The sequence below is a fragment of the Antechinus flavipes genome, chromosome 4 (genome assembly GCF_016432865.1).
Source record: "Antechinus flavipes isolate AdamAnt ecotype Samford, QLD, Australia chromosome 4, AdamAnt_v2, whole genome shotgun sequence".
Classification (NCBI taxonomy): Eukaryota; Metazoa; Chordata; class Mammalia; order Dasyuromorphia; family Dasyuridae; genus Antechinus; species Antechinus flavipes.
The window spans coordinates 9,991,882-10,019,855 of record NC_067401.1 but is presented as its reverse complement, the minus strand read 5'-3'; the positions used below and the strand labels follow the sequence as shown (position 1 = coordinate 10,019,855).

General features: G+C 56.1%; 2 protein-coding genes and 1 long non-coding RNA gene across 3 annotated transcripts; 1 reads left to right on the top strand and 2 right to left on the bottom strand.

Moving 5' to 3' along the window:
- Window positions 1–251: 251 nt before the first annotated feature.
- On the bottom strand, window positions 252–4,080 carry PTMA (prothymosin alpha). The gene is made up of 5 exons (XM_051999593.1): window positions 3,783–4,080; window positions 1,759–1,830; window positions 1,535–1,628; window positions 1,191–1,264; window positions 252–1,100 (listed from the first exon to the last, which is right to left on the bottom strand). Exons 1-5 carry the CDS (start codon window positions 3,825–3,827, stop codon window positions 1,053–1,055), a joined length of 333 nt encoding a protein of 110 aa, XP_051855553.1. The 5' UTR covers window positions 3,828–4,080; the 3' UTR covers window positions 252–1,052.
- Window positions 4,081–4,158: 78 nt separating this feature from the next.
- LOC127563255 (histone-lysine N-methyltransferase, H3 lysine-79 specific-like) lies at window positions 4,159–12,924 on the bottom strand. The gene is made up of 2 exons (XM_051999592.1): window positions 12,033–12,924; window positions 4,159–11,168 (listed from the first exon to the last, which is right to left on the bottom strand). The coding sequence occupies exon 2, from the start codon at window positions 7,589–7,591 to the stop codon at window positions 6,626–6,628; it is 966 nt and encodes a 321-aa protein (XP_051855552.1). The 5' UTR covers window positions 7,592–11,168; window positions 12,033–12,924; the 3' UTR covers window positions 4,159–6,625.
- A 10,810-nt stretch (window positions 12,925–23,734) lies between these two features.
- On the top strand, window positions 23,735–27,241 carry LOC127563251 (uncharacterized). The gene is made up of 2 exons (XR_007953936.1): window positions 23,735–26,013; window positions 26,258–27,241. It is a non-coding gene; the product is annotated as an uncharacterized LOC127563251 (long non-coding RNA).
- The last annotated feature ends 733 nt before the right edge of the window (window positions 27,242–27,974 follow it).

The following is a 27,974-nucleotide window of genomic DNA, read 5'->3' as shown; positions in this document are numbered from 1 at the left end:
GGGACATTTCGCCTCATCGCAGATCCTGCTTCTTGGTGAGCCAGCCCAGGCTGCGAATGGCTTCATACCCCCCCCTGCAGTTGTAGGCACTTGGGAACCCCTGAGCCCTCCCCCACCCCAAGCTCCTCCCCAGCCCTAGGTTTAGGAATATGGAGGGTGGGGGCGGGGTTAGAGCATGGAGTGCCGGGGCTGCCCCCTCCCCTCCCCAGCCTTCCCAAGAGCAGAGCACACCAAAAACAGCACAGAGACACTTGTTAGAACAACTCAGCAAAATAAAATTCCGGTTTATTGTTGGACAACATGTTTCACACATACATCAAACAGGCCAAAAAAAATTTCTTAAACAAAAAAAGAAAAAAAACAACAAAAAAATCAAAACAAAAATAAAACCCCAAAAGCGCAACTTCATAGACAAAGAAAAAAAGGAAAAAAAAAAGAAATACCTTTTATCTTTGGCCTTTTAACCATCTCATACAAACCAACTATTTATTGTACAGCTAAGTACAGACACAAAAAAAAGTTATTGGAATGCTCGGAATAAGATTGTATTTTTTGTTGTCGTTTTTGCTTTTTTTACAAGGTTTTTTTTCTCCTTTGAGATCGTAAGGAACATGGTCACACCACAAGTAAAGTCAGAAGCAGGACAGAGAACACGGCAAAGGCTGTTTGGTCGTCCGAGATCACGGAAAAATGGCTGACCCCCCTAACAATATGTACAAAAATATAAAATGTAAATAAAAATACAAACAAATTTTCCTTTTTAAAGTACTTTTAAGAAAAAAAGCAGGGCCTTGGAAGTTTTGGTCTGGTTTTTTCCTCCCCTGTCGGAATTCTCATTGGTGGTTGGTGGCGGTCGGTCAGGAGCGTGTCATCTGCGTGGGTGCTGGCGCCCCGGTGGGCCGGGCCTCTCTACTCGAAGGTGACCACGTTTAGATTCTGAGACGGGAAGTTGAGGGTGAATAGGTCACGGTGGCCTTTTCTTTTCTTTCTCTCTCTTTTTTTTAATTTAAATTTTTTTCCCTTTTTTTTTTCTTTTTTCTTGTTTCTGCCATCTAGTCATCCTCATCGGTCTTCTGCTTCTTGGTGTCCACGTCCTCCTCCTGGCAAACAAAAAGGAGAGCAGGGGGTCAGCCCGGGGCCCCTCCACCGGCCCTGGGGTGCGGCCCCCCTCCCCCTGGCCCGCGGCTCACCTCATCATCTTCAGCTGCCCTTTTGCCTGTAGCTGTGTCAGCTTCATCATCCTCGTCTCCATCTTCTTCCTCACCTGGAGGAGACAGCAAAGGGCTTGTCCTCGTACCCACAGGGACCTCACAGACCCCGCCCCCTCCCCAACCCGGTTAGTGAAGTCATTTCTGAGCCAGGAAAGAGACTAGTTACGGGATCTGGGGGCCGAGAACAGGATGGATTGGCCACAGCCCACCGGCCCAAAAGAGCCCTGACGCAAAGCGGGAGTCCCCGGTCCGGCTGCCCCAGATCCAGAAGGCTGTGTGCTGTCACTCAGACCCCTGGGCTCCCCCTGCCCCAGCACACTCACCATCTCCTTCCTCCTCCTCATCCTCTTCTTCTCCACCCTCTTCTTCCTCTTCATCTACTTCATTGTCAGCCTCCTGTTCTCCATTCTCCTCGTTCTGGAGGGAAAGAAGGCACCCTCAGCACAGCTGCCCCGGCTCCCCACAAGGGGGCACAGACTTTGGAGCAACCCTCCCGAGCGCCCTAGGGGCCGGCCCCCCACCCGCCCGCGGGGGCTGGGGCACTCACCGCGTTCCCGTTAGCGGGGGCATCTCGGCCGTTCTCCGCCTCCTCCACCACTTCCTTCTTCTCTTTCAGGTCCTTGGGAGGGAAAGAAACAGGCCGTCAGGGCCAGCCTGGGGGTGGGGGGGGCAGCCCTGCAGCCAGCGCACCGGCCCCCCCTGCCCCGGGGCAGGTCGGGAACTGCAGGGACCACCTGGTGTGCGCGCCCACCCCGGCAGAGCACCTGCTCCTGCTCCCCAGCTCCGGCCTCCCCAGCCGGAGCTCGCCCGCCAGGCCCCGCGCCCCGAAGTCGGCCCCTCCCGCCCCTCCCAGGGCCCGCCCCCCAGCCGGGTTTTTCCCTTTCCTAAGTGAGTTAGCAGGCCTGTGGGGGGGAGGGGACCCGGGTAACTTTCCATGATGCCCGCCGGGCTCCGGCTCTCCACCAGGGTCTGAGGCTCACCTGGGCCTCCCACCCTTCCCTCTACGTTCCCTCGGGCTGGCTGCAAGCCCCCTGAGGGCAGACGCCCCCCGGCTGGGCTCCGCAGGGCCGCCTTCCCCTGCAGAGCGCCCCCAGGGGGTCTCGGGCTACAATAGCAGATGCAGCCACACACAGCTTCCCAGGACTTGCGATCTGCTGCTCCGCCACCATGGGGCGCGCTCAGCTCCCTCCTGCGCAGGCCCCCCTCCCGCCCCCTAGCCTCTCAGGTGGGGGGAGGGGCGCGAGGGAGGATGGGGCGGGGAGGAACCCCGCTGCGCAAGCGCGCGGGGGCCCGGCCGGCTCCACACAGCCCGGCGGGCTGGCCGCTTTTGCGCGCGGGCCTCGGGCGCTCCGCGCGGAGCACGTGGCCCCGAACTCCCGGAACCCTTCGTGGGAGGTCAGGGATCCCCACGGGCGCAAGTCCGGGATGCGGGTTTCGCGCCAGACTAGTGCCTGAGAGCAAGCCGCAGGACCACAACCTGACCCCCCCCACCATCCTTCCCCTCAGCAGGGGTCCCTCAACTCACCAACAATTGGGGAGCCCCCCACCCGCTACCCCCAAATGCAGGAAGCCCTTTCAGGTCGCCCACGTCATCAACTACCCCCTCGGGAAGCACCTTCAAGTCCCAGGAACCCGTCTGGCCCCCTCAAAGGCAGCCCTCTTCCCGCCCCGTGAGGAGTCATCAATCTTAGGCACTCCCGCTCCAGACTGGGCGCTCCCACGCCACACCGCGGCCCCGCTCTACCGGGGCCGGGCTCCCGGGGGATCGCATGTCACCAAGGTCCCTCCCACGACCACGAGCTCGGTCCCAGGTACCCCCTCTCTCCCCGGCAGCTGGTCGCGCTCTCAAGCAAACAAAGCCGCCCACCCCCTCCCGCGGGAGGAGCCGTCCAGGCTCCCGCCCAGTCTCGGGCCAGGGGGGCGCGCGTGGGCCCGGTCAAAACCCCCGCGCGCCCACCAACAACCAAGACCGGTGCGCATCTCCAGACTGAGAAGTGTGCCCTAGAATGGGGGCGCCGCGGGCTAAGGAGACGTCAAGGTGATGGCCAAGGCCACCCGCGCGTGGACGCCGGCGCTGCGAGAGACAGCAAGCGTGGGCCGGACCTCCACCCGGGACCGTACCCCGCGCCGTCGGGAGTTTTGTATACTCCCGTCACCCAGACGCGGGAGGTTGCCCCGCGCACTTACATTTTCTCGCCCGCGTGGGTCTCCCCGCCCCACCCCGCCCCTCCCCCCAGGGCCGGCAGCCCCTCGGGGGCCCAGCTGTCCCCCAAGCCTTCCCCGGGGACTCCGACGCCCCCTCCCTTCGCTCCCCCGCGCACCGGGTGGGCGCCCACGGAACAAAGGAGAAGTGCGGGACAGCGTCCCCTCTGTCGCTCGGCCGGCAGGGCCACCGACACCCCCTCCGCGGATCTCACCGAACCCCGTGGGCCGCCCTCTCCCCCCCGGGCGCGCCGCGCGGGGGCGGAGCACACGCTCCCCACGGAACCCGGCGCTCGCGCCGCCCGGCAGGGCATGGCTCGGCCAGACAAAGGGCCGCGCATCCACACGGACCCACGCGGGAGTGCTTACCTTGGTGGAGATCTCGGAGCTCGTGTCCACGGCGGTGTCGGACATGGCGGGGCGGGGGCAGCTGCCAGAGGCGCGAGGATGCTCGAGGGGCCGGGCGGGCCGGGGACGCAGGGGGCCGGAGGAGCCCACGCGCGAGAAGCAGCCCACACACAAGCACGCCGCCGGAGCGCGGAGCCGGAGCGGGGCCGGGATGAGGCGAGGACGGCAGTGGCGGCGGCAGCGGGAGAGATGCCCGGCGCGCGGGGCCCGAGAACAATGCAAAGATGGCTTTTGAGAGCAGCCAGTGGGGGACTCACGCGGCGCCAGGCCCTTAATATAGAGGAGTGGGCGGGGCGAGGCCTCCTCTGCCCCGGCCCCATTGGTCGATCCCGGGGAGCGTGCGCTCCGCCATTGGCTCGGGCTCGAACAATGGGCGAGCGTGCTTAAAGCGGCAGTACCGCTCCTCGGCCAGTGCGGGCGCAGCCGCTCCCAGCTCTGTCATTCGAGATTCGAGTTACGCCGGAGGGGGGCCGGGGGGGTGGGGGTGGGAAGGGGACGCATGCGCGGTGTCTGCCTCCTCTGTTTTGCTCTAACTGCTGCCCCTGAAAGGCAAAACGCGGTAAAACTGCTCCTGCCTCTGGGGGGGAGGGGGGAGGGGGAAAGAAGGAGGAGGAGGGGCGGGAAAGGAGGAGGAGGAGGAGAGGGAGGAGGGAGAGGGAAATAGGGCAAGGGAGGGAGAAGAGAGGGAAGAGAGGAGGGAGAGGGGGAGAGGGAGAAAGAAGGAAGGGGGAGGGGAAGAAAAGAGAGGGAAAGGAGGGAGACAGCAGGGAGGGAGGAGAGAGGAAAAAGGAGAGAGGAGGGAGGGGAGGAGGGATGGAGCTGGGAGGGGGGAAGAGAGGAGAGAGTAGGAGGGGGAGGAGAGGAGGGAGAGGAGGAGAGGAGAGCAGTGAGGGAGAAGGGAAGAAGAGAGCAAGAAGGGGGAGGACCGAGGGGAGGAGGGAGAGAGGGAGGGAAAGAGTGGGAGAGAAAGGAAAAGGGAAAGTTAGCGGGATTAGAAAAGAGAGAGGGGAGCGGGAGGAGAGAGGAGAGTCAGGAAAGGGGAGGAAAAAAGCAAGAAAGAGGAATAGAAAGAGGGAGGCTGGCTTGGAGAGAAAGCATCTTTGAGTGGGGAGGACTGAAGCACAGAGTGGGGGAGGGAAGTAGCTCCCCTCGGGTCCTATAGGGCACAGGCTCAGGAGTGCACGCAGAGGCAGGGCATCCACCATCAGAGGGCACTGGGGCATACTCCAACGCGCCGCCCCCAGACCCTTCCCCGAGCTCTGGCCCCACGAAGGTCCCAGAGCACCCACACTTAAGATTTTATGCCCACTCGTGCTGACAATTGCTGGGGTAATCACGCCACTCCTCCCCAAAGGAGATTGAGTGCATCCCACCGATGGGTGGGTGCCCAAGAGAACAGAGGCTCTCACGCCCCTCCCCCCAAACTCTGGAGCACCCTGGACCTAACCGAGCCCACCGGGGCTGACGGGTCTGCCCGAGTCTTTTACCCACTCCCACTCCCGTCTGGATCCATCGTGTGCCCCCTCCACGCTCGAGCCCCTATCAATCTCCGTGGGCTTATTAATTCTCCATTCCCCCTTCCCACCAAGGTTGGTTCCGGGGCTGCCTCCTTGCTAATGAGTAATTATCACATTAATTAGTCCTATTTTCATAAGCCCTTGTCCGCTTCGAGTAGGAGGGGCGAGAATTTGAGGGGCAGCCCCCTCTGTAGAAATAGAATTTGAGAGGACTGTATTAAAGAGACCCCACACCCACGGTCACGGCCACGGCCACGAACGCGGGGGGGTGGTGGTGGGGGCGCCGAAGAGAGCCGGGAAGACGCCACTCCCAATATGGCGGCAGCTGGGTTATCGAGCGCTTTTCGACCTCAGGCCACCTGGGGTACCGAGATCTTGCCAAGCAGGTGAACGCCTCGGATCCTAGACCGCTCGACAGGATCGGGGCCATGGCCGGGGTTCGGGGCGGAGTCCCGAGGTCTCCCAAAGGCTTAGACAGAGAGGAATTCATGCCACATCCAAGATGGCGATCGAGCCGGTCCGGCCCAAGCGGCCAGAAGGGGGCGCCCGACGCGGAAGGCGGGACTTTTGCGATATCCGTATCTATTGGTTCAGGTTGGCGGGCGAACACAGAGTTGACGCTTTGCGCCCTAGAATTGGCTAGTTGTGATGTCCATCAGACATGGGCCATGAACTGGTAATAAGGAAGACTCGGAAACTGGAGCTAGCCGGAGGAAGGGGTCGAAAGTGAACGATCCGTGATGGCGAGAGTGGCGTGTTTCACCCCCAGTGTTCTCCTAGTAACCCTAATGACCGTTGCAATGAGGGTGATTACTAGTAATTATTCCAGTGGCCCTGATGGGGCCACGGAGCGGTCATCTCCTGCACATTTCATTTGGGGCTCGAACCTTGTAACCTCACTTTAACTCGCCTCACCTCCCACGCCACGTGCACACGGAGGAGAGGGGCTATTCTAGTCCAAGGCGTCCCCCACTCGACACGTACAAACCCCCACTTACCCCCCACGTACAAACACAAAGCCCCAGCCCACGCCCGGCCGGGCACGCACATTGGCCGCTGAGGCCCCTTGGGGAACGGGACTTTCCCTCTCAGGAACGCGCTGGTAAACATCTTGGGAGAAAGGTGGAAACTGAGGGAAAACTCCCCGCCCCAGAAGCCAGAGGAGAAGTCGCCTCCTTCCCCACGCACACAGGGATAAGATGGTGCCCACGCTAGAGCGTTTACTCTCTGGTGTGCACACACCTAATCCGAGCACCCACGAGTGTACCCGGGTGCACAGACACGCTGCTAGTGCGTGTGCCACTCGGGCACAGTCCAGACCCACCGGACGTGTGGAGCTGCGCACAGACCCAAATAGCAACTCTCCCACGGCAGCCACGGAAGGGGTCCCACTCGAGGACCAGCCCACCCAATCAATCGGGGCACCCCCTCGGTCCTGTCACACACACGCGGGCACCCACGAGACCCGTTAGTCCTCTTTCGGCAGGTGCGGGGAAAGAGGAAAGAGGCAGGGCTCCACACCCACGGGAGGCAACCCCGCCACGGACTTCTTTCCCCAGCAACAAGGTTGGGGGTGGGGTGGGGGGACTCTAAGCGCGGGAAATAGATGAGATTAGGGTGGGGGGCGCGGAAGACCGGCGCGGGGAGGGGCGGAGAACAACCCGCGGGAGCCGAAAAGGGGAGGGCTGTCTCTCCTCTGGGTCTCTTTGTCTCTCCCTCTTCCCTTTCTCTCTGGGTCTGTCTCTTTCTCTTTTTCCCTCCCTCCCTCCTCCTCTCCTCTTTTTCCTTTCTCTCTCTCTCTTCACCCTCGCTCTCCTTCCCCTTCTTTTTTTCTTCCTCTCCACTCTCCTCTCCTCTCTCCCTTCTGTGACTTTTTCCCTCCCCCTTCCTTCTGCCTGTCTCTTCCTCCCTCTTCTCTCCTCTCTTTCTCCCGTTCTCCCCACCCTCTCCCTGTCTCCTCTCTCCCCTTCTGTCTCTTTCTCTTCCGTCTGGTTCTTTCTTCCTCCCTCCCTCTCTTTCTTCCCGCCTCTCTTCCCTTTCCTTCTCCCCTCCCTCCCCCTCTCTCTTTCTCTTGTCTCTTTCTGCCTCCCTCTCACTCTCTCCCGCCTCTCTGTTTCTCTGGCTCTCCCGCCTCTCTTTTCTCCCTCTCTCCCCCTCTGTGTCTCTTTCCCCTTTCTCCCCCTGGTTCTCTTTGTCCTTTCCCCCCTCCCCTTCCACAGTAGCCCCCGAAGGCTGCTCCGATCTTCTCCCCATTTTCCCTGGGTCAGGTTGGGAAGGAGGTGGGAATACAGCTCCAGAAAACAGAGCGGGAGGGGGGGAGGGGCACAAGGGTGGCTGAGTCCGGGGCTCTTTCCGTGCTCCCTCGCCCGCCTCCCCTTTGCCAGGTCGCCCTCGCTCCCTGAGTTCTATTCATCGTACTGGGGCGGCGTACAGAGGCTTAAGGGCCAGGGACCTGCTCCCCCCACCCCCCTCGCTGTTGTTCGAGGATCTGGATTCGAAACCTGCTTCTGACGTATCACCTCCTTCCCTAGAAGTTCGGTTTCGTCCTTTGCTCAATAAGATTGGTTTCTGTGACCTCGGGGTCCCGCTACGAATGTGTCACACTCCTCCCCAAAATGGACCCCTAGAAACCTGACCCTCCGTGTGCAGAGGCTTTTCCTCAGACCCTTGGGCAAGCAGGAATTCTCTCCGGCCCCCCTCCCTGGATGGGACGCCCTCACGCCGGCGCCCCCCCATATGGGACAGCCCTCACGCGGGCGGCCCCCCTCCCTGGATGGGACGCCCTCACGCCGGCGCCCCCCCATATGGGACAGCCCTCACGCCGGCGCCCCCCCATATGGGACAGCCCTCACGCCGGCGGCCCCCCCTCCCTGGATGGGACGCCCTCACGCCGGCGCCCCCCCCTCCCTGTTTGGGACTGCAGCGCCGCCGCCGCCCGCTCCCGGGGTAATTAGGAGGCCCCAGTCGGAAAGCTTTGTTTTCCTGCGCCACCTCCCGCTGCCCGTTCCCTTTATTCCAGTCCTTGAATGAGGGGGGAGGGTGGAGCCGAGCCTGGAGGTGGAGCTCCTGCCAGCCCGGGACCTCTGCCGCCTGCCGCCGACCCCCCCCTCCCCCCTCCCCCGGCTTGTTGGCCAACACTGGGGCCCCCTTTATGCGGCTGGGAGAGGATGGGGTGGGAGGCGGACGCCGGCCCCAGACCCGGCGCCCCTTTCCTAATCCCAACGCTCGGCCGAAGCGGGGCTCCGCCCGGCCCAGCCGTCAGACCACCGCATCTTCCTGGGCGCTCCTCGGACACCCCCGCCCCTCCCCCAAGCCCTCCTGGGTCCGGTTCGCAGGTTAGCTTGGAACAGGCTCGGAGGCAGATCTCGAGAAGATCAGACCGGGGTGGGAAGGGAGCCGGGCCTTACCTCCCCTCTGCTGCCCCCTTATTCTTTGTAGTGGGACCAGTGGCCCGCCTCCCTGGGCCTCAGTTTCCCCCTCTGTAAGACGAGGGGGGTGGTTGAACCAGCGGCCCTCGCAGCCCCCTGGCGTGGATCCCTGATCCACTAGCTCCCCGCCTTTGGTCCTCCTTTCCCAGACTGCGGGTGCAAAGCCTCTCCTGCCCGGGGGGCCCTAACTCAGCAGAGGACTGCTCCTTATGTTCCAATCTAGGCCCCTTACATGGCTGGCCCATTCTCTGATGGCCGCCTCTGTCTTGCCGGGATTCTTTTGTATGAAAAGACGCTTTCCTGGAAAAAAAAAAAAAAAAAAGGCTCATCTGCGCTTCCATAGCCCGAGCCAGCTCTTTACAACAACCTGAGAAGTGGGGACTTTGCAGGGTAACTTTTACAGCGGAGAAAACGGGTCTCCCCCAGGGATCCCCAGGTGTCTCAGCTGGCACTTGAACCCAGGTCCGTTTCTCTTTTTCCCCGAGAGGGAAAGCAGTCCCCCTAAGTCCCTTGGTGGCCAGCGCCCACAAAGCCGGTGTAGCCGATGCTTATGTCGGGTCCTGGTTAAAAAGCCCAAGGGACCCTTTCACCCGAGGGAACCTTCCTTTTGCTGGACGGAGTCTGAAATGAGTGAACAGGCTGCGGGAACATGTGCAGGGAATCCTGGGATGCGGGGAGGGAACTAGAAGCCGGGCCATCGCGAAAGGGTTCCAAGAACTCCAGAACAGCAGCTCGGGTATCTCAGATCACAGATTTAGAGCAATAAGCCCGGCGGGTCCAACCCCACTCCCTTCATGGAGGGGAAGACTGGGAGTTGGGAGCTGTTCAAGGTCATCTGACCCCAGGCCTCCCCGCCTCTCCATCATGCTAAATCTCATGTGGTCTAACATGTATGGGACTGCCTGCCTTGGGGGGGGGGGAAGGAGGGGGAAATTGGAACAGAAGTGATGGAGGGTCAATGTTGAAAAATTGCCCATGCATATGTTCTGTCAATAAAAAGCCATAATAAAAAAATAAAGTTTATGTGAGCAGAGACTCAAGCTGGAAGAGACCACAGAGGTCATGGAAGGGAGGAAAGCAAGACTACCCCAGTGGGAACAGGCCTCCGGGACTCCAGGCCCATCCTTCCCCAGCACCACCTGCCTCTGCCTCAAACTGGATTGAATTGAAAAACAAGTCCCTCGCTGAGCAGTTCACAGACATTTACTAAGCAATGAATTGGGGTCGGGCAGGCCCGGATCTGGGGGTCCCAGTGCAAGAGCAGAGTCGTCCCTGCCCTCCAGAAGCTTCCGCTCCAACTGGAGTTGGGAGGACCCGGGATCGGGCTCCGGTGTTTGGTCTGGGTAGGGAGGAAGTGAATGAGGCCATAGAACTGATGGTGGCTCATTTGGAAAGCCAGTGAAGTTGTGATCACCGTGTTCAGTATCTGGGGGGAGGGACTTCCCCTGACCGTCCCTCCCCATTGAGATCCCGAAATCCTGCCCCACCCCCACCCCCAGCTAAGTCCAGAAAGGGCTGAAATCCCCCAGCTGGCAAGTGGACAATGGAGTGGCTCAAGTCCTGGCTCCGACATGGGCCCCCCTTAGGCCAGCAAGGACACTGCAGGAGCCTCTGCTTCTGGATGTGACGACAGGCCCCGGATCCCCTCCGTGGCTCCTTCCTGGGCCAGGGGCCCCATCCTGCCTCCCTCCCGCGTGGGGAAGGCAGGCAGAAGTCTCGGCTCTTTGCTCCCACACCGGGAGAGAAGTCCTCGAGTGCGTGTGCCAGGAACCGCCCTCCTGAACAGCAGTGGGGAAAGAGCGCTTGGTCTCGGGACCCTCTTGGGCAAGTCACTGAATCTCCCCGGCCCTCTCCCTGCTCCCTATAATGAGAGTTAGGGGAGGGGTCCTGCAGATCCTTTCTCACTCTAGCTCGAGAATCCGTCCCCTTGTTCCCCAGCTTAATAGTGGGTCTGGGGAGCCTGGATTTGAAAATTAGAAGCAATCAGCTGGGGGCCAATGGTAGAATGGAACAATCAAGGGCAGGCCACTTCAACAAGTACTTATTAAGCGCCTGCTGTTTGCCAGGCATTGCACTCTGGGAATATGGTGCAAAAGATGGAGCTGGAACCCCTGAAGTAAATCCTACTCCCCGGGATTAGGAGCAGAAGTTAGAGACCATGCATTGGTGGTTCTTCCTTCTGGAGTAATCCAGCCGTTTGGCAATGGGGAAGGCCATCTCGGGTTGTAACTAGAGGGATTTTGGATTGGGGGAGGGGGCTCTCACCTGGATTGGCCAGTGTCTGCAGGTTCTCCCCCAGCAGGCAATCTGGCCGGGAGCTAAGGGCACCAACTCTTGAGCCATCCGGCCTCTCCCCTCTTTGGCTGTCTCACCTCCCCAGACCTCAGGGCAGAGCTCTGACGCTGCAAGAGACATTTCTGGGCAGTGAGTACTTGGCCCTGCCAGGCCCCGCAGGGGAATACCATGTGTCCCAGGTGACACAGGGGCGAATGGCAGGCAGGATTTAAACCGATTTTTAAATCGATGTTGCCTGATTCTAGACTGGGGGCTCTTTCCCCCAGCGGTGCAGCAGCTTCCAACTCCACAGGTCCCCTACTTAATAATCAATGCCTCTTTGAAATGCCCACTCCTCGGCCTGGCATTCAATGCCTTCCAGTGGTCTGGCTCCCATCTGCCTCTCCGGTCTTATTCCACTGGCTGGCTCCTGCGGTTAAACTAGTGGATAGCCGTTCCCCATAAAAGCCATTTCTTTGTATCCCCGGGGCCCAGCACAGGGTGTGGCACTCAGTAGGTGATTAATAAATGCTTAATTATTTCATTGTCCACCGGTCTGGATCGCTCTCTCACCTCTTAGAATTCCTAGCTTCGGTCTCAAGGACCATCTCCTCCTGCTGGAGGGGCCCCACACCCCCCCTTCCGGAAATGACTGTGTTTACTTAAACGTGCACCTGTTGCCCTTCCTTTCCCCTCCCCCCACTAAAAAACATAAACTCCCCGAGGACAGAAACATTTCTTTTTTTTTCCTCTCTATCACCAGCCCTTAGCATAATACCAGGCAAACAGTAGGTGTTTAATAAGTGCTTGTTAAATTGGGTTGGAATCCCTTGACTGAGGAAATATATGAGAAGTGTGTATATCATTAAAATCTATTTTAAAAAATAACTATATAATTATATAAATAATGTAATTATAAAATAGCTAAAAGAAAACAAAGAAAACGCTACGGATTCACTAAGTGAATCGATTTTATTACCCACAACATCTACCTTAGGAAAAAGAGACCCGGAGTCCGAACTGCGCCCATTCAGTCCACAGAAGGCCCGAGGCTTCCTTCCCAGACCGAAGCCTGGAGCATAATTAATCTATCGGCGCTAAACGAAGCTGGGAGAGGCTCCGGGGCAGTGAGGCGGCATCGCGCCGCCGTGGGGTCAGCGGAGAGAACCCGAGTTCAAATTCGGCCCCGCAGTTGGCCCCCGAGGGGGTTAGAGCCGGCCTCTCCGTCTCTTATTCCTCCACTAACCCCGAGGTAAAAACAAGGGGGTTGGGCTCCTGACCCAGGAGCCTCTGCCAGGCGGGGAGCCCTGTTCCTGCCCAGTTGTCGGCTCGAGACCCGGGAAGCCCGTTCGGAGGAACGGGCTCGAGTTGGAAAGGAAACTGGCCCTCCCCAGGGCCTCAGTTTCCTCCTTTGTAATAACCGCTGGCGGTCCCCTACTCCTTCGTAATAAAACCAGGCAGCTCTGGAGCTGTGGGAAGTCCGCCCAGCCTTTTAGATTCGTTCTCTCTCCTCCCCCCTCCCCCCCAGCCTAGGAAGGAGGGACTGAGGGCGCATTAGCGTCTGTCTGCTGCGGGGGAAAGGAGGCCCGCCAGGTCACGGGAACTGAGGCTGGGGCTGCGGGGCCCGACCCCTCCTCGCTGGGGGCACCGACGTGCCCGGCCTGGGGATCAGCACCGGGGACAGCCTCTAGGCCGGGCCTCTCCCCGCAGAGGGGCTTTCTGTCCTTCCGGCGCCCCCCAGCGCTCCCCCCCCCCCCGGCTTCCTTCCCCGGGCTACTGCCCCCGCTCGCCGCCGGTCTGGGCGCCCGCGTGCGTGCCCGTGTGCGCGTGAGCCGACCCCGGCGCCCATTCTGTCCGCCCGGCTCCGACTCGGCTCTGGGCTTTGGCTGTGCCTTCCTTGCCATTTATGGGTGTGTGTGTGTGTGTGTGTGTGTGTGTGTGTGAGACTCGGTGCAATTTCCCAGCATGAGGACAGAGGGCTCCAGTTGTCACGGCTATGAGCGTGTGCCAGCCCTGGTTGCCAGGTGTGTGTGTGCGCGTGTGTGCGAGCGCGGCCGCGCGCCTTGTGCGCGTGTGGGACCTGGTGCAATTTCCCAGCATGAGGATAGAGGGCTCCAGTTGTCATGGCTGTGAGCGTGTGCCGGCCCTGGCTGCCAGGTGTGTATGTGTGCGTGTGAGTACGCGCGCGCCTGTGTGCGTGAGCGCGTGTGTGCGCGCGCGCGCGCTGCTGCCCAGGCGCCAGCCCCATCAGGCCACTCCAGTTATGAGTAATTAGGCCCACCCCCACCCAGCGCTGGCCTGGAGCGCGGCCCGCTCCCCTCAGACCGGCCGGGCCAGTGGGCAGGGCCAGCCCCGGGGCCCTAACTCGGCTGAGGGAGAGGAAGAAGCGGCAGCGCGCTCTCCCCCACCCCGCCGGCCGCGACCGCGGAGGGAGCTTCTGCTTTGTTAGTCAAAGAGAGCCCTTTGAAATGGAAATGCCCTCCCGCCTCCCGCCCCCCTCGGTGCCATTGAAGGCTCCCCCTCCCCCCAGGACTTTCCTTGGGCTCTGCGGTGCCGGCCGGCCCAGGCCGTCGCTGAAAAGGGCTCTGGGGAGACTCGGGTCCAGCCCCTCTCGGAGGAGGAAAGCGAGGCTCAGGCGGAACGGAGCCGCCTAGATTTCAAACTAGAAAAGACTCGGGGAACGTTTCTCGCCCAAGGGGGAAACTGAGGCCCGGAGACAAACGGGGGCTCTGCTAAGGCCGAGCGGCCGTCAGCGGTTGGAGCGGCCTCCTCTGGCCCAGAATTCCTCACGCGGCGGCCCTCTCCCTCGTGAGCCCCTGCAGCCCTCGCTTCGGGCCAGAGGAGGTACAAAGTTGGCTCGGCCTCCGGGGGAGGTCTTTTGTTTTTTCCTGGAACACTGAGACCTTGAAAAGCCGGGCAGGCGACGTCCTGCCCGGGGAAACAGAGGAAGCTTGGGGTGGGCTGCGAGAACCCGCGGCAGGTTCTGCCTGGCCTTTGCCGGGCCAGCGCTGAGACGGCCCCGGGACCGGGGACCTGGCAGATCGGGAAGCCCGAAGGATGAGCAGACTGGGGGAGGGGGAGAGGAAAATTTGTCCTGCCTCTCTGAGCCTCCTCGTTTGAGAACCGCAGCCAGAGGAGTAACCAGGAGAGGGCACTGGGACTTTCACCCAGGGCGCCGACTTCAGAGGGCACTGGCAGACCTTCCTAGTGTAGAAACAACAGCCGTCTGCACCTCATTGGAAAGAATCGGACAAGCTCCCAGCTTGGGCCTCCCACGGCCCTCCTCTCACCGCCGGGCAGCCTCGGAGCCATTTGCCCTGAGGGAAATTTGGGATCCTTGCCCTTGGCTTAGCCACTGCAGTTATAGCCGGCAGCTGACACACGTATCCCAGAGCACCCTTGGGGTCGTTTCCTCTCTCGGCTTTAGCTGCTTGTTAGGCGCTCACCATTTCCCCTGATAGAACATACGCTCCCTGAAGCCAGGCTTCATTGCGGGTTGTGAAACCCCCGGGGATGAGCACAGTATTTGGTGCCTAATAAGTGCTTACTAATTGATTGAGGATGGGGGGGGGGGGAGAACAAGGAGGAAAGAAATCCAAGAGACTTCCCATAGAAGCATTGGAGATCATTGGATTTAATTCCCTCATTTGAAGAGAGAAAACTGAATCCCAGAGGGTGGGGGTCACCCAAGCACTAACACTAGGATTTGAACTTAGTTATTTCATCCTGTCTGACTTCCTGACCCCATTTGGGGTTTTCTTCCCAGAGTGGTTTGCCATGTCCTTCCCCAGCTAGTTTTACAGTTGAGGAAACTGAGGCAAACAAGACTAAGTGACTTGCCTAAGGTCATAGAGCTGGTAAGCATCTGAGGTTAGATTTGAATTCAGGTCCCCAACTCCAAATCCTTTCCACTAGTTAATTTGGTCCCATTTTCTCTGTGCCCAAGAGCAGGTAGATGGTACAATTCCTGAGTTCAAATCCTGCCTCAGACACTTACTAGCTGTGTGACTCTGAGCCAGTCATTTAACCCCGTGTGCCTCAGTTTCCTCCTCTGTAAAATGAGCTGGAGAAGGTCATGGCAAAGCACTCCAACATTTCTGCTAAGAAAACCCCAAATGGGTTTTGGAGGATTAGACATGACTGAACAGCAACAAGTTTCGTGTGCCCTTCCAAAGCTCGAAAGGAAACCCGGCTCTGGGCCCCATGGTCCCATTTTAGGATTCTCTGAGTTGGCAGCCTCTCCCTTCGTCACAGAAGCTTCCTGTGTCCGCAGTCATGGAAGTTTTTCTTTTTTTAAAAACAACCTTCTCTTGCCTTTCATTGTTTCCATTTCCTCCCACCGGTCCAGTGCCTGAAGGAGAGTTTACGGCCCCATTTTCCTAGGAAACACATGAAGAGCTCTGGATTTGCTACCAGAGGACTTGGTTGTGCTGCCCACTCACGTGGGCCCCGAGTCGCCTCTCCCGGTCTCTCTTTCCTCGTCTATAGACTGAGGGAGCTGGGCTAGCTGCCCCTGAAGATCCCTGGGATCTCCCGGCCCGTCCTGCTCAATGTTTCCCATTGCCAGTAATTCAGAAGAAGACGCCTTTTCAAATTTGTGAATGAGAGGAAATGGGAGAAATGGCCGATACACCAACGACAGAAACAAGATTCAAGGAGATTTCAACAGGGATGAGCTGAAATCCTCCAGAAGGAGCGAGAGAGAATAGAATCAGAGATTGAGAGTTGGCAGGGAGCCCCGCAGTCACATAATCCAACTCTCCCATTTTATAGATGAGCAAATGGAGATTCAGAGAAGCCAAGGCCTTATCTCATGGTCACACAGCAAGGTGCAATGAAAACCTCCTTGAAAGGGTGCTAGCCTGTAATTGTATACTATTTCAGAGTCCGATTCAAAATAACTGTTTGGACATGTATACTTATTTTATATTTAATTTATACTTTAACATATTTAACATGTATTGGTCAGTCTGCCATCTGAGGGAGAGGGTGAGGGGAAGGAGGGGAAAATTGGAACAAAAGATTTGGCAATTGTCCATGCTGTAAAATTATCCTTGCATATAACTTGTAAATAAAAAGCTATAATAATATTAATAAAAAAGAAAATCAAGCTAGAAATAATGTTGAAGAAATTTATATTTCAAATTTAAAAAAAAGGGTGCTAGCCTGGTTCTTTGGGGATGGGGAGGGTGAAATCAGGGAAGTCTTCACGGATGAGGTAGCATTTTATCTTGTCTCCTAAGGATGAATAGGATTCCAAACAAAGAGGGGTGAGGGTGGCGTCCTAGGCCTAGATATGAGAATGGGAAAACATGGGCTCTGTTGAGAGAAGAATGAGTAACTGAGTTTGAAAGGCACAGAATCTGTGAAGGGACAGGCTGTGAGATGGTTAGAAGTCAAAACCGGCCTGTAAAGGGCCTCAAATGCCAGGCTACTGGGAGTTCCATCCTCCTTAGGCAATAGGGAGAGACGACAAGAAGCTGCCCCAAAGCTCCCATCATTTCTTTTTCTTTTCTTTTCTTTTTTTTTTTTTTTATAGCTTTTTATTTACAAAACATTCACGGATAAATACCATCATTTCTAAACTCTACCAGATTTCGGCGCAATTTGTGCCGTGAAAGAAATGGTGTTCAGTGTACCAGCAAAATAGAAGCAACAAGAAATCGGCATGAGTGCGGCCCACTTCCAGGAGCGACTTTCCTAAGTCAGCACTCCCAGCTTGGCTGTGATTTGGATTCCCAGGGAAGTGACCAAAACTTATGGTTCTAGGGACTTTGTGAAGCCCATTTCCTAAAACTATAGGTTGTGAGCCCCTACCGAAGAGCTTCTCTTTAATAGTCAGCCAGTAGACACAAAGCTCAAAGCAAGGGCGTTTGTGAACATGGCGTAGTAAAAACAGCACCTATCAAACATCCCCTTCCTCATAAACCTTGGGTACACTGTCCTAGAAATATATACAGAATCAAGGGGAAGAGAGGACACAGACTTAGAGAACATTGATAATGAGGTAATAATAAATACAAATCAAATGTCTAATAATAAATAAAAATAAAATGCCTAAGAAAACTCACGCTTCTGGTACTTTAGGGCTTTAATGTTCTTTCTCTTTACATTTCTTCATATGATTTCCTACCAGGCCCAGAATCCTCTCTTGGATGAGTTACCCAAGATGTTTGGGTCTTTCCCTTTCTGTACCTTGACTTTTAACGTGTGCCCTGCTCTTTCTCTTTCATAAATACTCTTGCTCTGAGCAAAGAGATGTAATCGTAGGGATAACTTTGATGATTTTTTTCACATGAAAGTTCAATGAGGCATAAAATGCAGACAGATGCTCACCAAAGGTGTGGGCCATGGGCCATCGTCATGAGGACGCTCAGTGAGGGTCCAACCGAGGAGGAAGGTCCTCCCAGAGTTCCTATTTGTGGATGATGTGCCGATTGTATCCAGTCCTGAAACACTGCACAATCCCCAAATCGAGCTCTGAATTTACTCAAAAGAGATGGCCCGGTGGATAGGGCACTGGGGCTTGGAATCGGGAAGACTTGTACCAAAGGGTTCCAATCCAGCCTCAGACATACTAGCTGTGGGACCCTGGACTGGTCAATTCATCTTGTTTGTCTCGGTTTCCTCATCTGATGACCTGGAAAAGGAAACGGCAAGTTACTCCAGTGTCTTGGCCAAGAAAATCCTAAATGGGGCCGACTGAAAAATAACAATATTCACACAAGAGGCAAACCAAGTGAATGAAAAATGCCTATTGATCAGACTGTGTGGGAATGCATACAGCTATCGCACGGGTCTTGTTTAGACATTTCTGATGAATGATGAGCTGGGTCCAGAATTGAACAGGAGGAGGAGACTGGGCTGGATTGCCTCTGGGAAATTATTCAGTGCTTTCGATGGCCCTAAGCTTCTCCCGGAACCACCGACCATATTTTGAACGTCAATATTCTTCCAGCAATGCAATATGCCTGCGAATGATGGGATCTCCAAACTCCTAGAAATGAAAACTCCGTGGGATTTCCAGAAAAGGCAAGGGAGGGATATGTAGGGGATGGGAAAGGCTTCGGAATCTTACGGATCAAGACTGGGACCAGAGAAGATATCACCAGAGAAGAACATGGACCAGTTACGGAGTGAGCATGAGGAAGACCTTAGAGTCTCCATTGGGATCCAATGTCAAGGCATCTAGCGCAAAGGTTCCCGACCTTTTGGGTCTCCGGAGTCCTTTGGTAGTCTGGGGGCTGATTTTAATGCACAAAATAAAATAAATAGAAGTATAAAGAAAGTTATGCAAATAAGAAATAACGTCACAGATTTAGAATCCTTCGGGGCCCTAGAGAGAGGCCCCAGCATGTTGACATGACCATACATTTGGGTGGATTCAGGACTGATTAAATGACGTGACCCAAAGAGTGATCTTGAATGGGTCAATGTCTTGTAGGGAGGTCACTAGTGGAGAGACTCGGGGGTCTCTCCCGTTGTTGATACAGTTTTATCAAAGACTTGTAAAGCAATCAGCCATTCATTCCTACTAAGCACCTCCAATTTGCCAAATACTGAAGAGATAAAGAAAAGTCAAAGTCCCTGCCCTCAAGGAGCTTCTAGCCTAATTAGGGAGATAAGATGGACCATGTTCAAATAAGATATCTCTAGGATATCTTGGAGATATTCACTAGAGGCAGGAAGAGGGATTCAGAAAGTCCAGGAGGGATTGCTAGGACGGTGGACAATAGACAAAGCCCCCCAAAGCTTTTCACAAGTTAGAAAGATCCCCTAAATAGAATGAGAGGGAATTAAAAGCTATATGTAAAGTCTTCTACCCAGGCCTAAACAAATCAATGTCACGGGGCCAAGATGGTGAAGTTCATGTGAAAACGAGCTGGGATTCTGAGTGGTCCGCAGGTTCCGCTGAGGCCATCCTTGGCACCCCAGCCTAGTGACCCTAGCATCCCACACCAGGGAGGCTGTCTTCTGGCCTGCCCGGTCAGTCATTCCTTGACTGAAGAAGGTGTTTAGCTCTGGGGGTCACAATCTTGGTAGGTATTGGGGAGTGTGCTGCTGGGAATCCGGAAGGGCCTCGGGATAAGGGCCCGGGAGATCCCACATCTGAAGCTAAAAGAGGCCGGAATTGTCGGTCTGGCGAGGAAGGATGTAGGGGAGCCGAAAGGATCTTCAAGCATTGGCAAGGCTGGCTGGGAGGATGGCTTGGCTTGGCTCTGCTTGAAGGGCACCCCTAGGAATCATGGGTAGAAAACAGAGAGGTAGAATTAGGCTAAATGTCCAGGGCTGTCCAAGACTGGAGGGTCTGCTGCCGGTGAGATGATGTCTTTCCCGGCCTTGGAGAGCAGAGACGTTGAAGGTTACTCGCTAGTCTGGGGTCTCTCCAGATTTTGAGATCCTCCCCTGAGGTCCTCTGACCCCTCCCACCCTAACCCAGTGAGTGGCCTCTTGGTCTCCATGGCAGCAAATGAATGAAGGCCTGGAGAGTGCTAATAAAAGCTTCCAGTCATTGGATCACATGCTGGTCGTCCCCCCCCTCCCCAAAGCACTTCAGCTTCTCCCTCCTCCCCCCAGCAGCTGGGAGTCCTCCGGGAACAGCTGCTGGCAGGCAGGGCCTCTGAGCAGCCCTTGTAATCAGCTGCAGCAGTCCCCCGGAGGCTGGGCCCTCTTGCCCAGGATTGCTCCACGGGGGCCGGGGCTCTCCCCGTTCCGAGCTGCCCCAGGGTTAGAAAAGGCCGACGGCACTGGGCCAGACCCGCTGGACAGATCGCCACCTGCCCAGGAGTTCTGCGGCCAGGCTGGGTAGGCAAGGAGTGAGCGGAGCCCGTTCAATCAAAGTCTATTCACTTATGGGCCGGCTGCTCTGCCAAACACTAGGAATAGGACCTGTAGCTCTGCTTTTATTAGGGTTCAAAACTCCAGGGATGGGAAACTCGCCCAATCAATGCAGCCTAAAGAGCCTGCCCAGGGTCACAGAGTACACGTGGGGATTTCCGGGGGCAAGGCCGGAGTCGGCAACAAGGACGTAGCCTGTCCACTACAACACTCACTGTCCTACTCCGGGGATTTGTTGCCGCCCAGTTGCAGTTCAGTTCATGGAGCATCCTATCCATGGGGTTTTCTTGGCAAAGTTACTGGACTGGTTTGCCATTTCCTTCTCTAGAAATTAAGTGACTCGCTAGTAAGTGTCTGAGGCTGAATTTGAACTCGCATCTTCGTGATTCCAGGCCTAGAGCTCTAACTCTATTGGCTGAGCCTTCTATACTGGGGTTACTGAGCCAAAAAAAAATTCCCAGTCCTCAGGGAGCTTGTATTCTCCTGGGCAAAGCTGTGTCTGTAGGTCAGCAGCAACCAAATAAATGAGAGGAAGCTTGCTCGGCTGGTGGTGGGAGAAGCAGCCTTGGAGTGGGAATCCTGTCCCTGTCCCTTCCCAGCTCTCCACAAAAAGTCACTCTGCCTCTGGAACCTGAACCTCCAGGCGGTTCTCGGAGCCTGCAAAATCCACAAGTGCTGATTTGCATTGCGAGAGGGAGTTGGCTCCCTGGAATTTCCCTCATTCCAGTGGAATGGCTGGGCTGATAACACACACACACACACACACACACACACACACACACACACACAAATCAACGATCCATTCCACAAACATTTGTTAAACACCCACTCCATATAGGGAACTCTACTTTTTTTGTTTTGTTTTTCCTTTCTGAGGCAATTGGGGTTAAGTGACTTGCCCAGGGTCACACAGCCAGGACATGTTGTGTCTGAGACCAGATTTGAACTCAGGTCTTCCAGGGCTGGTGCTCTATCCACTGCACCAAATAGCAGGCCCTGAATTATACTTTATAGAGTAAAAATTGTGTATTTAAGAGTGAAAATTCTAAAATAAAGTCCTCTAACAGGTACATTGAAATAGCAACTTGTTTTAATGGAGCCTCCAGTCATAAGAAACCTGGATTCGACTTCTGCCTGAAATATGTGGAGAGCGATGTGGAGAATGCATGGAAGAGGGGGAGACCAGAAACAAGGAAAGCGGTCACGAGAGCAGCCCAGGAGAGGACTCACGTGAGTACAGACAAGGAGGCAGAAATGGGAGACATTTGGGGAGCAGGATGAGCCTTGGAGACTTCAGAGATGGGTGAGGAACAGGGAAGAGTCGTGGACCCCACTGACTAGGGTCTCAATGGCCTAAAGAGGAAGAGGCAAGTTCAGGAAAGAGGTGGGGGAGGAGAGGGAAGCAATGGGGTCCATTTTGGACTAGTTACGTGCAGGTAGAGACGTCCACTAGACGATGAGTGAGCTCAGGAGAGATGTTAGCTGGATTTAGGATTCAGGATAACCTCACAGCGAGAGAAGAAAAGGGGGCCCAGGAATTGAGCCTTGAGGGACACTGAGGAGGAACAATCAGAGGGATGGGAGGAGAGCCAGGAGTGGGGCTGGGACCAGGAACGGCTAAGATGAGAACCAAGAACGTACTTGTGGGTGGAGGGTGAATTCATCCTCCGTGGCCTGGGCAGAGCTCTTCCAATCAAGGGGGGACTGAGTCAGATTGAGGGGGCTGAGCAGTGAGTGGGAAGGAGGTTCTGGGAGCAGTGAGTGTGGGAGGGAGGTTCTGGGAGCAGTGAGTGGGAGGGAGGTTCTGGGAGCAGTGAGTGGGAGGAGGTTCTGGGAGCAGTGAGTGTGGGAGGGAGGTTCTGGGAGCAGTGAGTGTGGGAGGGAGGTTCTGGGAGCAGTGAGTGGGAGGGAGGTTCTGGAGCAGTGAGTAGAGGAGCCTTTTTAGGGTTTTGTCAGTGAAAGGGAAAGGAGATAATAAGATGAACCCTGACGGGTGACAGCAAGGTCAAGGGCGGGTTTTCTGGGTTTGCTAAAGGACGGCGGATGGCAGGTTTGCCCGTACCCACAAAGGAAGCAGACGAGGAGGGTGTGAAGGTGAGTGTGAGGATGGATGGAGCGGGATAGACACAGGAAGGAAGGGGACAGGGAACACCTTTGGCAAGAAGAAAGGATGAAAGCAAAGGAGGAGGAAATGGGGACCAATGACGACGGATTTCGAAATTGTGGGAAAGGGAGAAGTGAGAGTTGGATGGCTCCGATGTTCTCAGTGAGGTATCAGGGGTCTTTGCTGAGAAGGGGAGGGAGAAGGGGGGCCGCTGAAGGCTTAAGGAAAGAGGAGAACATTTGAGATGGTCTGAGAAGGCCCCAGAGCTGTGGTCAGGGCAGACTCCAAGGCTTGCCGTGCAGGAGGGAGAGCCCAGCTGAGAAGGTCCCACAGTGGGACCCGCCAAGGCTCAGCCGTCTGAGGAGGAGCAGGGAGCTGGTGGGGCTGACTCAGAGCTGGGTCTGGGAAGTTGTGGATGGTCAGAGGACACAAGGCAAGGAATTGCAGGGCAGAAGGTGTTGGACAGAACTCAGAAGAGATGCACAAAGAGTGTTTATGAGGGCTGGGGAGGAAGAGAGGCACACAAGGGCTGCTGGGATTACTGGGGGGGGGGGGGGGGAGCTGGCTCTGGGCAAGGTTATTCTCCTAACTTCCTGAGGCTTCAATTTCCTTGTTGTTAAAACCAGGGGCCTCTCCTGGGCCCTGCATTTCTCTGGGTCTCAGTTTTCCTGTCTTTGGGTTAAATTGGACGGACTGTGAGGTCCCTTGCAGGTCCTCATGTTGGATCAGAAAATCAGACTCAGGCCCTGAGGGGGGAAACAGGGCAGGGCCAGAATCCCGAGGGGAACGTTCCGGCCACCGCTCTCCACTAAGACCCGGCACGCAGGTCCCACAGGCTCTGGGCCCAGGTGGCTGGAGCCCGTCCGGTAGTGAGCCCCGCGGTGTGACTGTGCTCTCTGAGTGGAACAAAGACAAGAGCAGACGAAGACCGAGGCGGAGAGGAAACGGGACACAAAGAGAGATGGAGGAAGGAGGAAGACAGAGGGAGGGCCGGGGAAGGGAGGAAGGGCAGGAAAAAGAGAAAGACAGTGGAGAACCAGTGAAGTGACTGAAAACAGATGGAGGAGTGCAGATGGCTGATGGGCGGGGAGGGACGGGCGGATTGATGGATAGACAGATGGGCGGTCGGAGGGATGGATGGAGGGATGGACGGAGGGATGGCAGGACAGATAACTGCAGCAAGGTGAGATGGATGGATGCACAGAGGGAGGCCGATAGGCGCGTGATTGTGTCTGTCTGCCTCCCCCGCCAGCCAGCCAGGGGGCGGTGGGTGCTGGGATCCCAGCCCCGCTCTCGGCCCGGAGATGCCATGTGAAATAAATCACAGGCAGATGCTCAGGGCTGCTGGGCCTTGCAGCCCAATTCCCCTGGCGGTGGCTGCTAATTCACTTGGAGCAGAGCAGGGGGGCGGCCCACAGTCCTGAGGAGAGTGGGCAGACTCAAGACTGCCCCGGCCCTAGGTACCAGGGGAGGGGGGCAGCTGCCCCAGGTGGGGGAGGGGCAGGAATATTGGGGGGAGGACAAAGAGAAGAGACTCCATCAGCCAATCGACAAACGTGTGATAAGTCCTGGGCACTGCTCAGAGGGCCGGGGATCAGAGCTCTAATGGTCCCTGCCCTCAAGGAGCTTCCACCAGTAACAGCTCGCCTTTCTTTTTTTAATTTCTTAAAGCTTTTTATTTTAAAAACACGTGGACGGATAATTTCTCACCACTGACCCTTGCATAGCCTTGCGTTCGAGGTCCCCCTCCCCCCTCCCTCCCCCCCCTCCCCCCGGCGAGCAGTCCGATGTGCGTTAAACATGGGAATCTCCGCCGCGGCCAGTCCGCGGAAGCAGATTATATTCTCCTCAACAGCTCATTTTCTACCGAGCTTCAAGGCTTGTCCGAAGCTTTCCGAGGGCTCTGGGAGCCCGATGTTCCTCCGGGCGATCAGTCCCGGTTCTCGGCTGAGCACGCGGTCACAGAGAGCCCCGGAGGCGTCCCGGGCGCGCCGCTGGGGAGTCTCAAGGCGGATTCGAACCCAGATCTGGGATTCTGGCTACTACACGCCCCAGCTCTCCAGGAGGAGGAGGAAGAGGAGGCCGGCGCTGAAGAAGGCAAGGGGGGGAAGATAGAAGGGAGAAGGAAAAGGAGAGAATTCCGTGGCCGCCCAGGCAGCTGTCCCGGAGCAGGACCTGACCTCTGCCCCCCGGCAGAGCTGAGAACTGGGGAGGGTCTGGGGAGGGGCGTGCGCTTCGCAAAGAGAGGCAGGCGCACAGCGGGGGCGGGAGCAGGCACACAGGGATGGGGGGAGGGGCGGGTAAATGCGCGCACCCCCCATGCACCCGAAGCTTTTTGAGGAACAAAAACCGAAACCGAAAGGCCCCAGAACGCAGCGCCAGCCCCGTTTCGGTTTTGCCCCCGGAACAGACACAGAAAAGCGCCTCCCGCGCGGAGGCCGCCCAGGTCCCGAGAGCAGGACCTGGGACCCCGGGCTTCCCAGGCTTCTCCTCTCAGGCTTCTCCTCTCGGACCTCCAGAGGGCGCTGTTTTATGGGAAAGCCTCGGGGGATCGTGGAAGGATCCCGCTTCCCCGGGAGCCTGCGGAGGACTGGGGAGCCCCTGGAGGACCGGGGAGCCTGCGGAGGACCGAGGAGCCTGCGGAGGACCGGGGAGCCCCCGGAGGAAAGGGCAGACGGGGCCGAGCCAACACTTTTGGGATTGGAGAGATCGGGACCGGCTCGTTTTACAAAGAGGGAAACCGAGGCCCAGGGAGACCAAGTTCAAGGTCACGTGGGCGGGGTGATTTGGCCGCAGTCCGGAGGGGATGGGCCCACGGGCCGCGAGGGGCACGGCCGGGCGTGGGGGTGAGCCCCCTGCCTGTCAGAATGCTCGCGTGGGAGGGCCGGGCACGGGGACCTAGCGCGAGGTGGGTCCCACTTCCAAGCCCCAACCCCCTCGTTTTCAGATAAGGAGGCTGTGGCAGAGGCAGGACTGTGCCAGGCTGGCCCCCGCCTAGAACCCGAGCCCTGTGGCCCGGCCACCTGAGGACGAGCCGCTCCGGAAGCCCTTCCCCTCTGACAGCTGTTCCTAGGTCAGGGGTCAGCCCTGTGGGGGCTGGGCTGCCTTTGGTTCAGCTTGGGGGTCCCTGGGAAGGGCTGGGCAGTCCTCGGTCCCAGATCGGCCCTGTGGGAGCCGGGTAGTCCTTGGTCCAAGGCCAGCGTGGAGGATCCTATCCGGGCTGGATCATCTTAACCTTGGGGACCTAGCTCCGAGAGGGCTGGCCAGGTGACATTCCAAGCACACTGGTTCCTGGGAAGGCGCCTTGGCCCTAGACTTCCCTCTGCCCATCTGCCAGGGCCCCGAAGCTCCCCACTGGGACAGCTGGATGCCAGGAGAAGCCGGGTCACGGGGGAGCAAATGGCCAAGATGGGATTTGAACCCAGATCCCCATTCTTGGAGTTGGGAGCTTGGCCGATCTCTGCTTCCCAGCTCCCTTCATTTAACAAAGAGAGGAAAGCAAAACGAAGAGAAGAAATGGGATTTGCCCGGATCCTCAGCAAGGCCGCGAGAGAAGCAGGATTTGAATCCAGACCTTCCCACTCCAGTACAATCTTGTTTTGTTCTCGTACACACAAAACCTGCTTCTTCCTATTTGTCCCTGCCCACTCTCACTCTAGATCTGAGACTACTGAGCTCATTGAGTGGCTTCAGTAAATTACCCTGAGTAAATTATCCTGGTAGAGACCGAGGGCAATCTGAGAATCATGGCTCTGGAGGGCTGTTCAAACACCCCCCCACCCCACCCCCAAGCTTCCTGATGTAGGGAGTAGTATGTTTGGGGGGAGATAGTGAAGGGGGCTTCCTGGTATGGAAAGTCCCTGCACCAGTGCTGCGGGCCTGCCATTCTGTAACTTATCTTCTTAGGAGCTTTGGGGGAGGGGAAGCAAGAGATCAGGAAACTTGCTCAGAGTCACATGGCTAGAAGTATCCAAAGGAAGACTTGAACTCACAGTCATTGTGGCCTTGGAATCCCGTGCTTGCCTTCCTCGGTTAGTACGAGCATTATTATCTCCATTTTGCAGAAGCCAATCAGAGGCTCAGAGAGATTCTGGCTTAATTGTGTGTGACTGTCTGTGTGTACATGTGTGTGTGTAGACGTGTATAGACATGCACATACATGTAAAAACACATGGACGAGTCAATGGCTCCAGAGCCTCTCCCAGCACAAGGGCTTCTATCCCTACTTCAGGAAGAATCGGGGAAGTGAATTGATCTGTCCAATATCTAACACAGGTAACCGAGGATAGGTGTCATCACACCATCTGACAGGGGAGGAAATTGAGGCTCAGGCTAGCGGTAGGTTCGTGAAAAGGACGCACTGTTACATGGAAGGGGAGACCCCTAAGGGAGCTTGTCCCGGCTGACCTAGTTGTTGCATATATGCAGACACGCCGGTTTCATGTGTGACCTATGGGTGTGGGCTAAGGGAGAGCAAGGGCATGTGCCTTCCTGCCTTTCTCTCTTATTATCCCTAACACAATCATCACTATAGTGCCGGTTCCTAGAAAAGAGAGGGGGAAATCCCCCCCCTTTCTCTGCAGAGGTGAGGGGTTATGGGAATGGAACATCATATCCGCCCTCAGACTCGATTGGTATGTTCGGTCGTTTTGATGAAACAACATTCTCCCTTTCTCTTTTTTTAATATTATGTCACTAGAAATAGCTCCCTGGGTGCAGGAAAGAAGGGGGAAAGATTCAGGGAAATTTGGCCTGAAGAAGAGACTGTGGGGAGGAAGAATTTAAAAGCTGTCTCGAAGAACCCGGAAGGCTGCCCCGTGGAAGAGCACCCAAGTCCAGCCAAACCGGCCTTCCTGCTGCTCCTCACCCAGAACATCGCCTTTTCCATCTCCATGCATTTGCCTTCTGCCTGAAATGCTCACCATCTCCCCTCTGCTTCTCCGAATCCACCTTCTTTTCCCGATTGCTCTCCTTCTCTCTCTCCAGTGACCTTGTATTTATGGGACATAGACTGTATATGTGCTTATCTATGTGTATACCTATGTACATTAATAAATGCACACGCAGAAAAGTACAAGATAGAATAGAAATTTCTTGTAGTCTAGATCAATTATTTAAAGGGGGGTGACATTATTTTTATCTTTGAAGTCTCAGTGCTCAGGTTCATAATTGGTGCTTAATAAATGCTTTTAGACTGATCCAGGAGGTGGAGGAAGCTGAGTTCTCTCAAGATAATACTTATTAAAAGCTCTTAGTTCATATATTTGTACAAATATATATGTATTTATTCATATACACATATATGTGAGTGATCACGGGTGTCTGGACACATATATGTATTGCATGGTACATACATGTACATATACATACTTACATATATGTGCTTATGCATATACATCTATATACACACACACATACATATACATATATTTGCTTAACTCTTGGGAAGGGGAGAAAGAGGAAAAAGCAAAAAGTGCCCAGCAGAGAAGCAAAGAAAAGCTCTAAACACAGAGGATGTTGTTCATTACATGGACTTTCCTGCAATGGAAATGAATTGCTTTCTATTTTGAATCCTCTCTGATGTTCTGCTGTGCACATGACAATGTTTTGTTTTGTTTTGTTTTGTTTTTTTGGTTGTTGTTGTTTTCTTATTTTGTCTTTAAAATAAAAATAAATTTAAAGAAAAAAAAAAGAAAAAGAAAATAAAGCACTTAGCCCAGTGCTTGGCCCATAGTAGGCCCTCTACGAATGCTTATTCCTTCCCCGTTCCTGGCCTTCCTACTCTCTGTGTGACTTTGCCCAAGCCCCTTCCTCACCCCGAGTCTCCCTTTCCCAGCCGTGAAAGGGGTGGATTAGATGGCATCTGAAATGTCCTCCCCCCGTCTCCATCTCTAAATTTGTGATCCCGCTACCCAAGACCTGGGTTCAAATCGGGGCTATTTGATTCTAGGCAAGGGATTTCCTCTCTGCCAGCCTCAGTTCTCATCTGTGA

Bases quoted from the DNA above. Each gene is read 5' to 3' on its own strand.
- PTMA (XM_051999593.1), bottom strand. From the start codon at position 3,827: ATGTCCGACACCGCCGTGGACACGAGCTCCGAGATCTCCACCAAG. The intron at 1,629-1,758 runs GTGAGTGCCCCA...CTTTCCCTCCAG, and splicing joins CCCCCGCTAACGGGAACGCG to AACGAGGAGAATGGAGAACA. The intron at 1,265-1,534 runs GTGAGTGTGCTG...TGTCTCCTCCAG, and splicing joins TGAGGAGGAGGAAGGAGATG to GTGAGGAAGAAGATGGAGAC.
- LOC127563255 (XM_051999592.1), bottom strand. From the start codon at position 7,591: ATGGGGAGAAGATCGGAGCAGCCTTCGGGGGCTACTGTGGAAGGGGAG.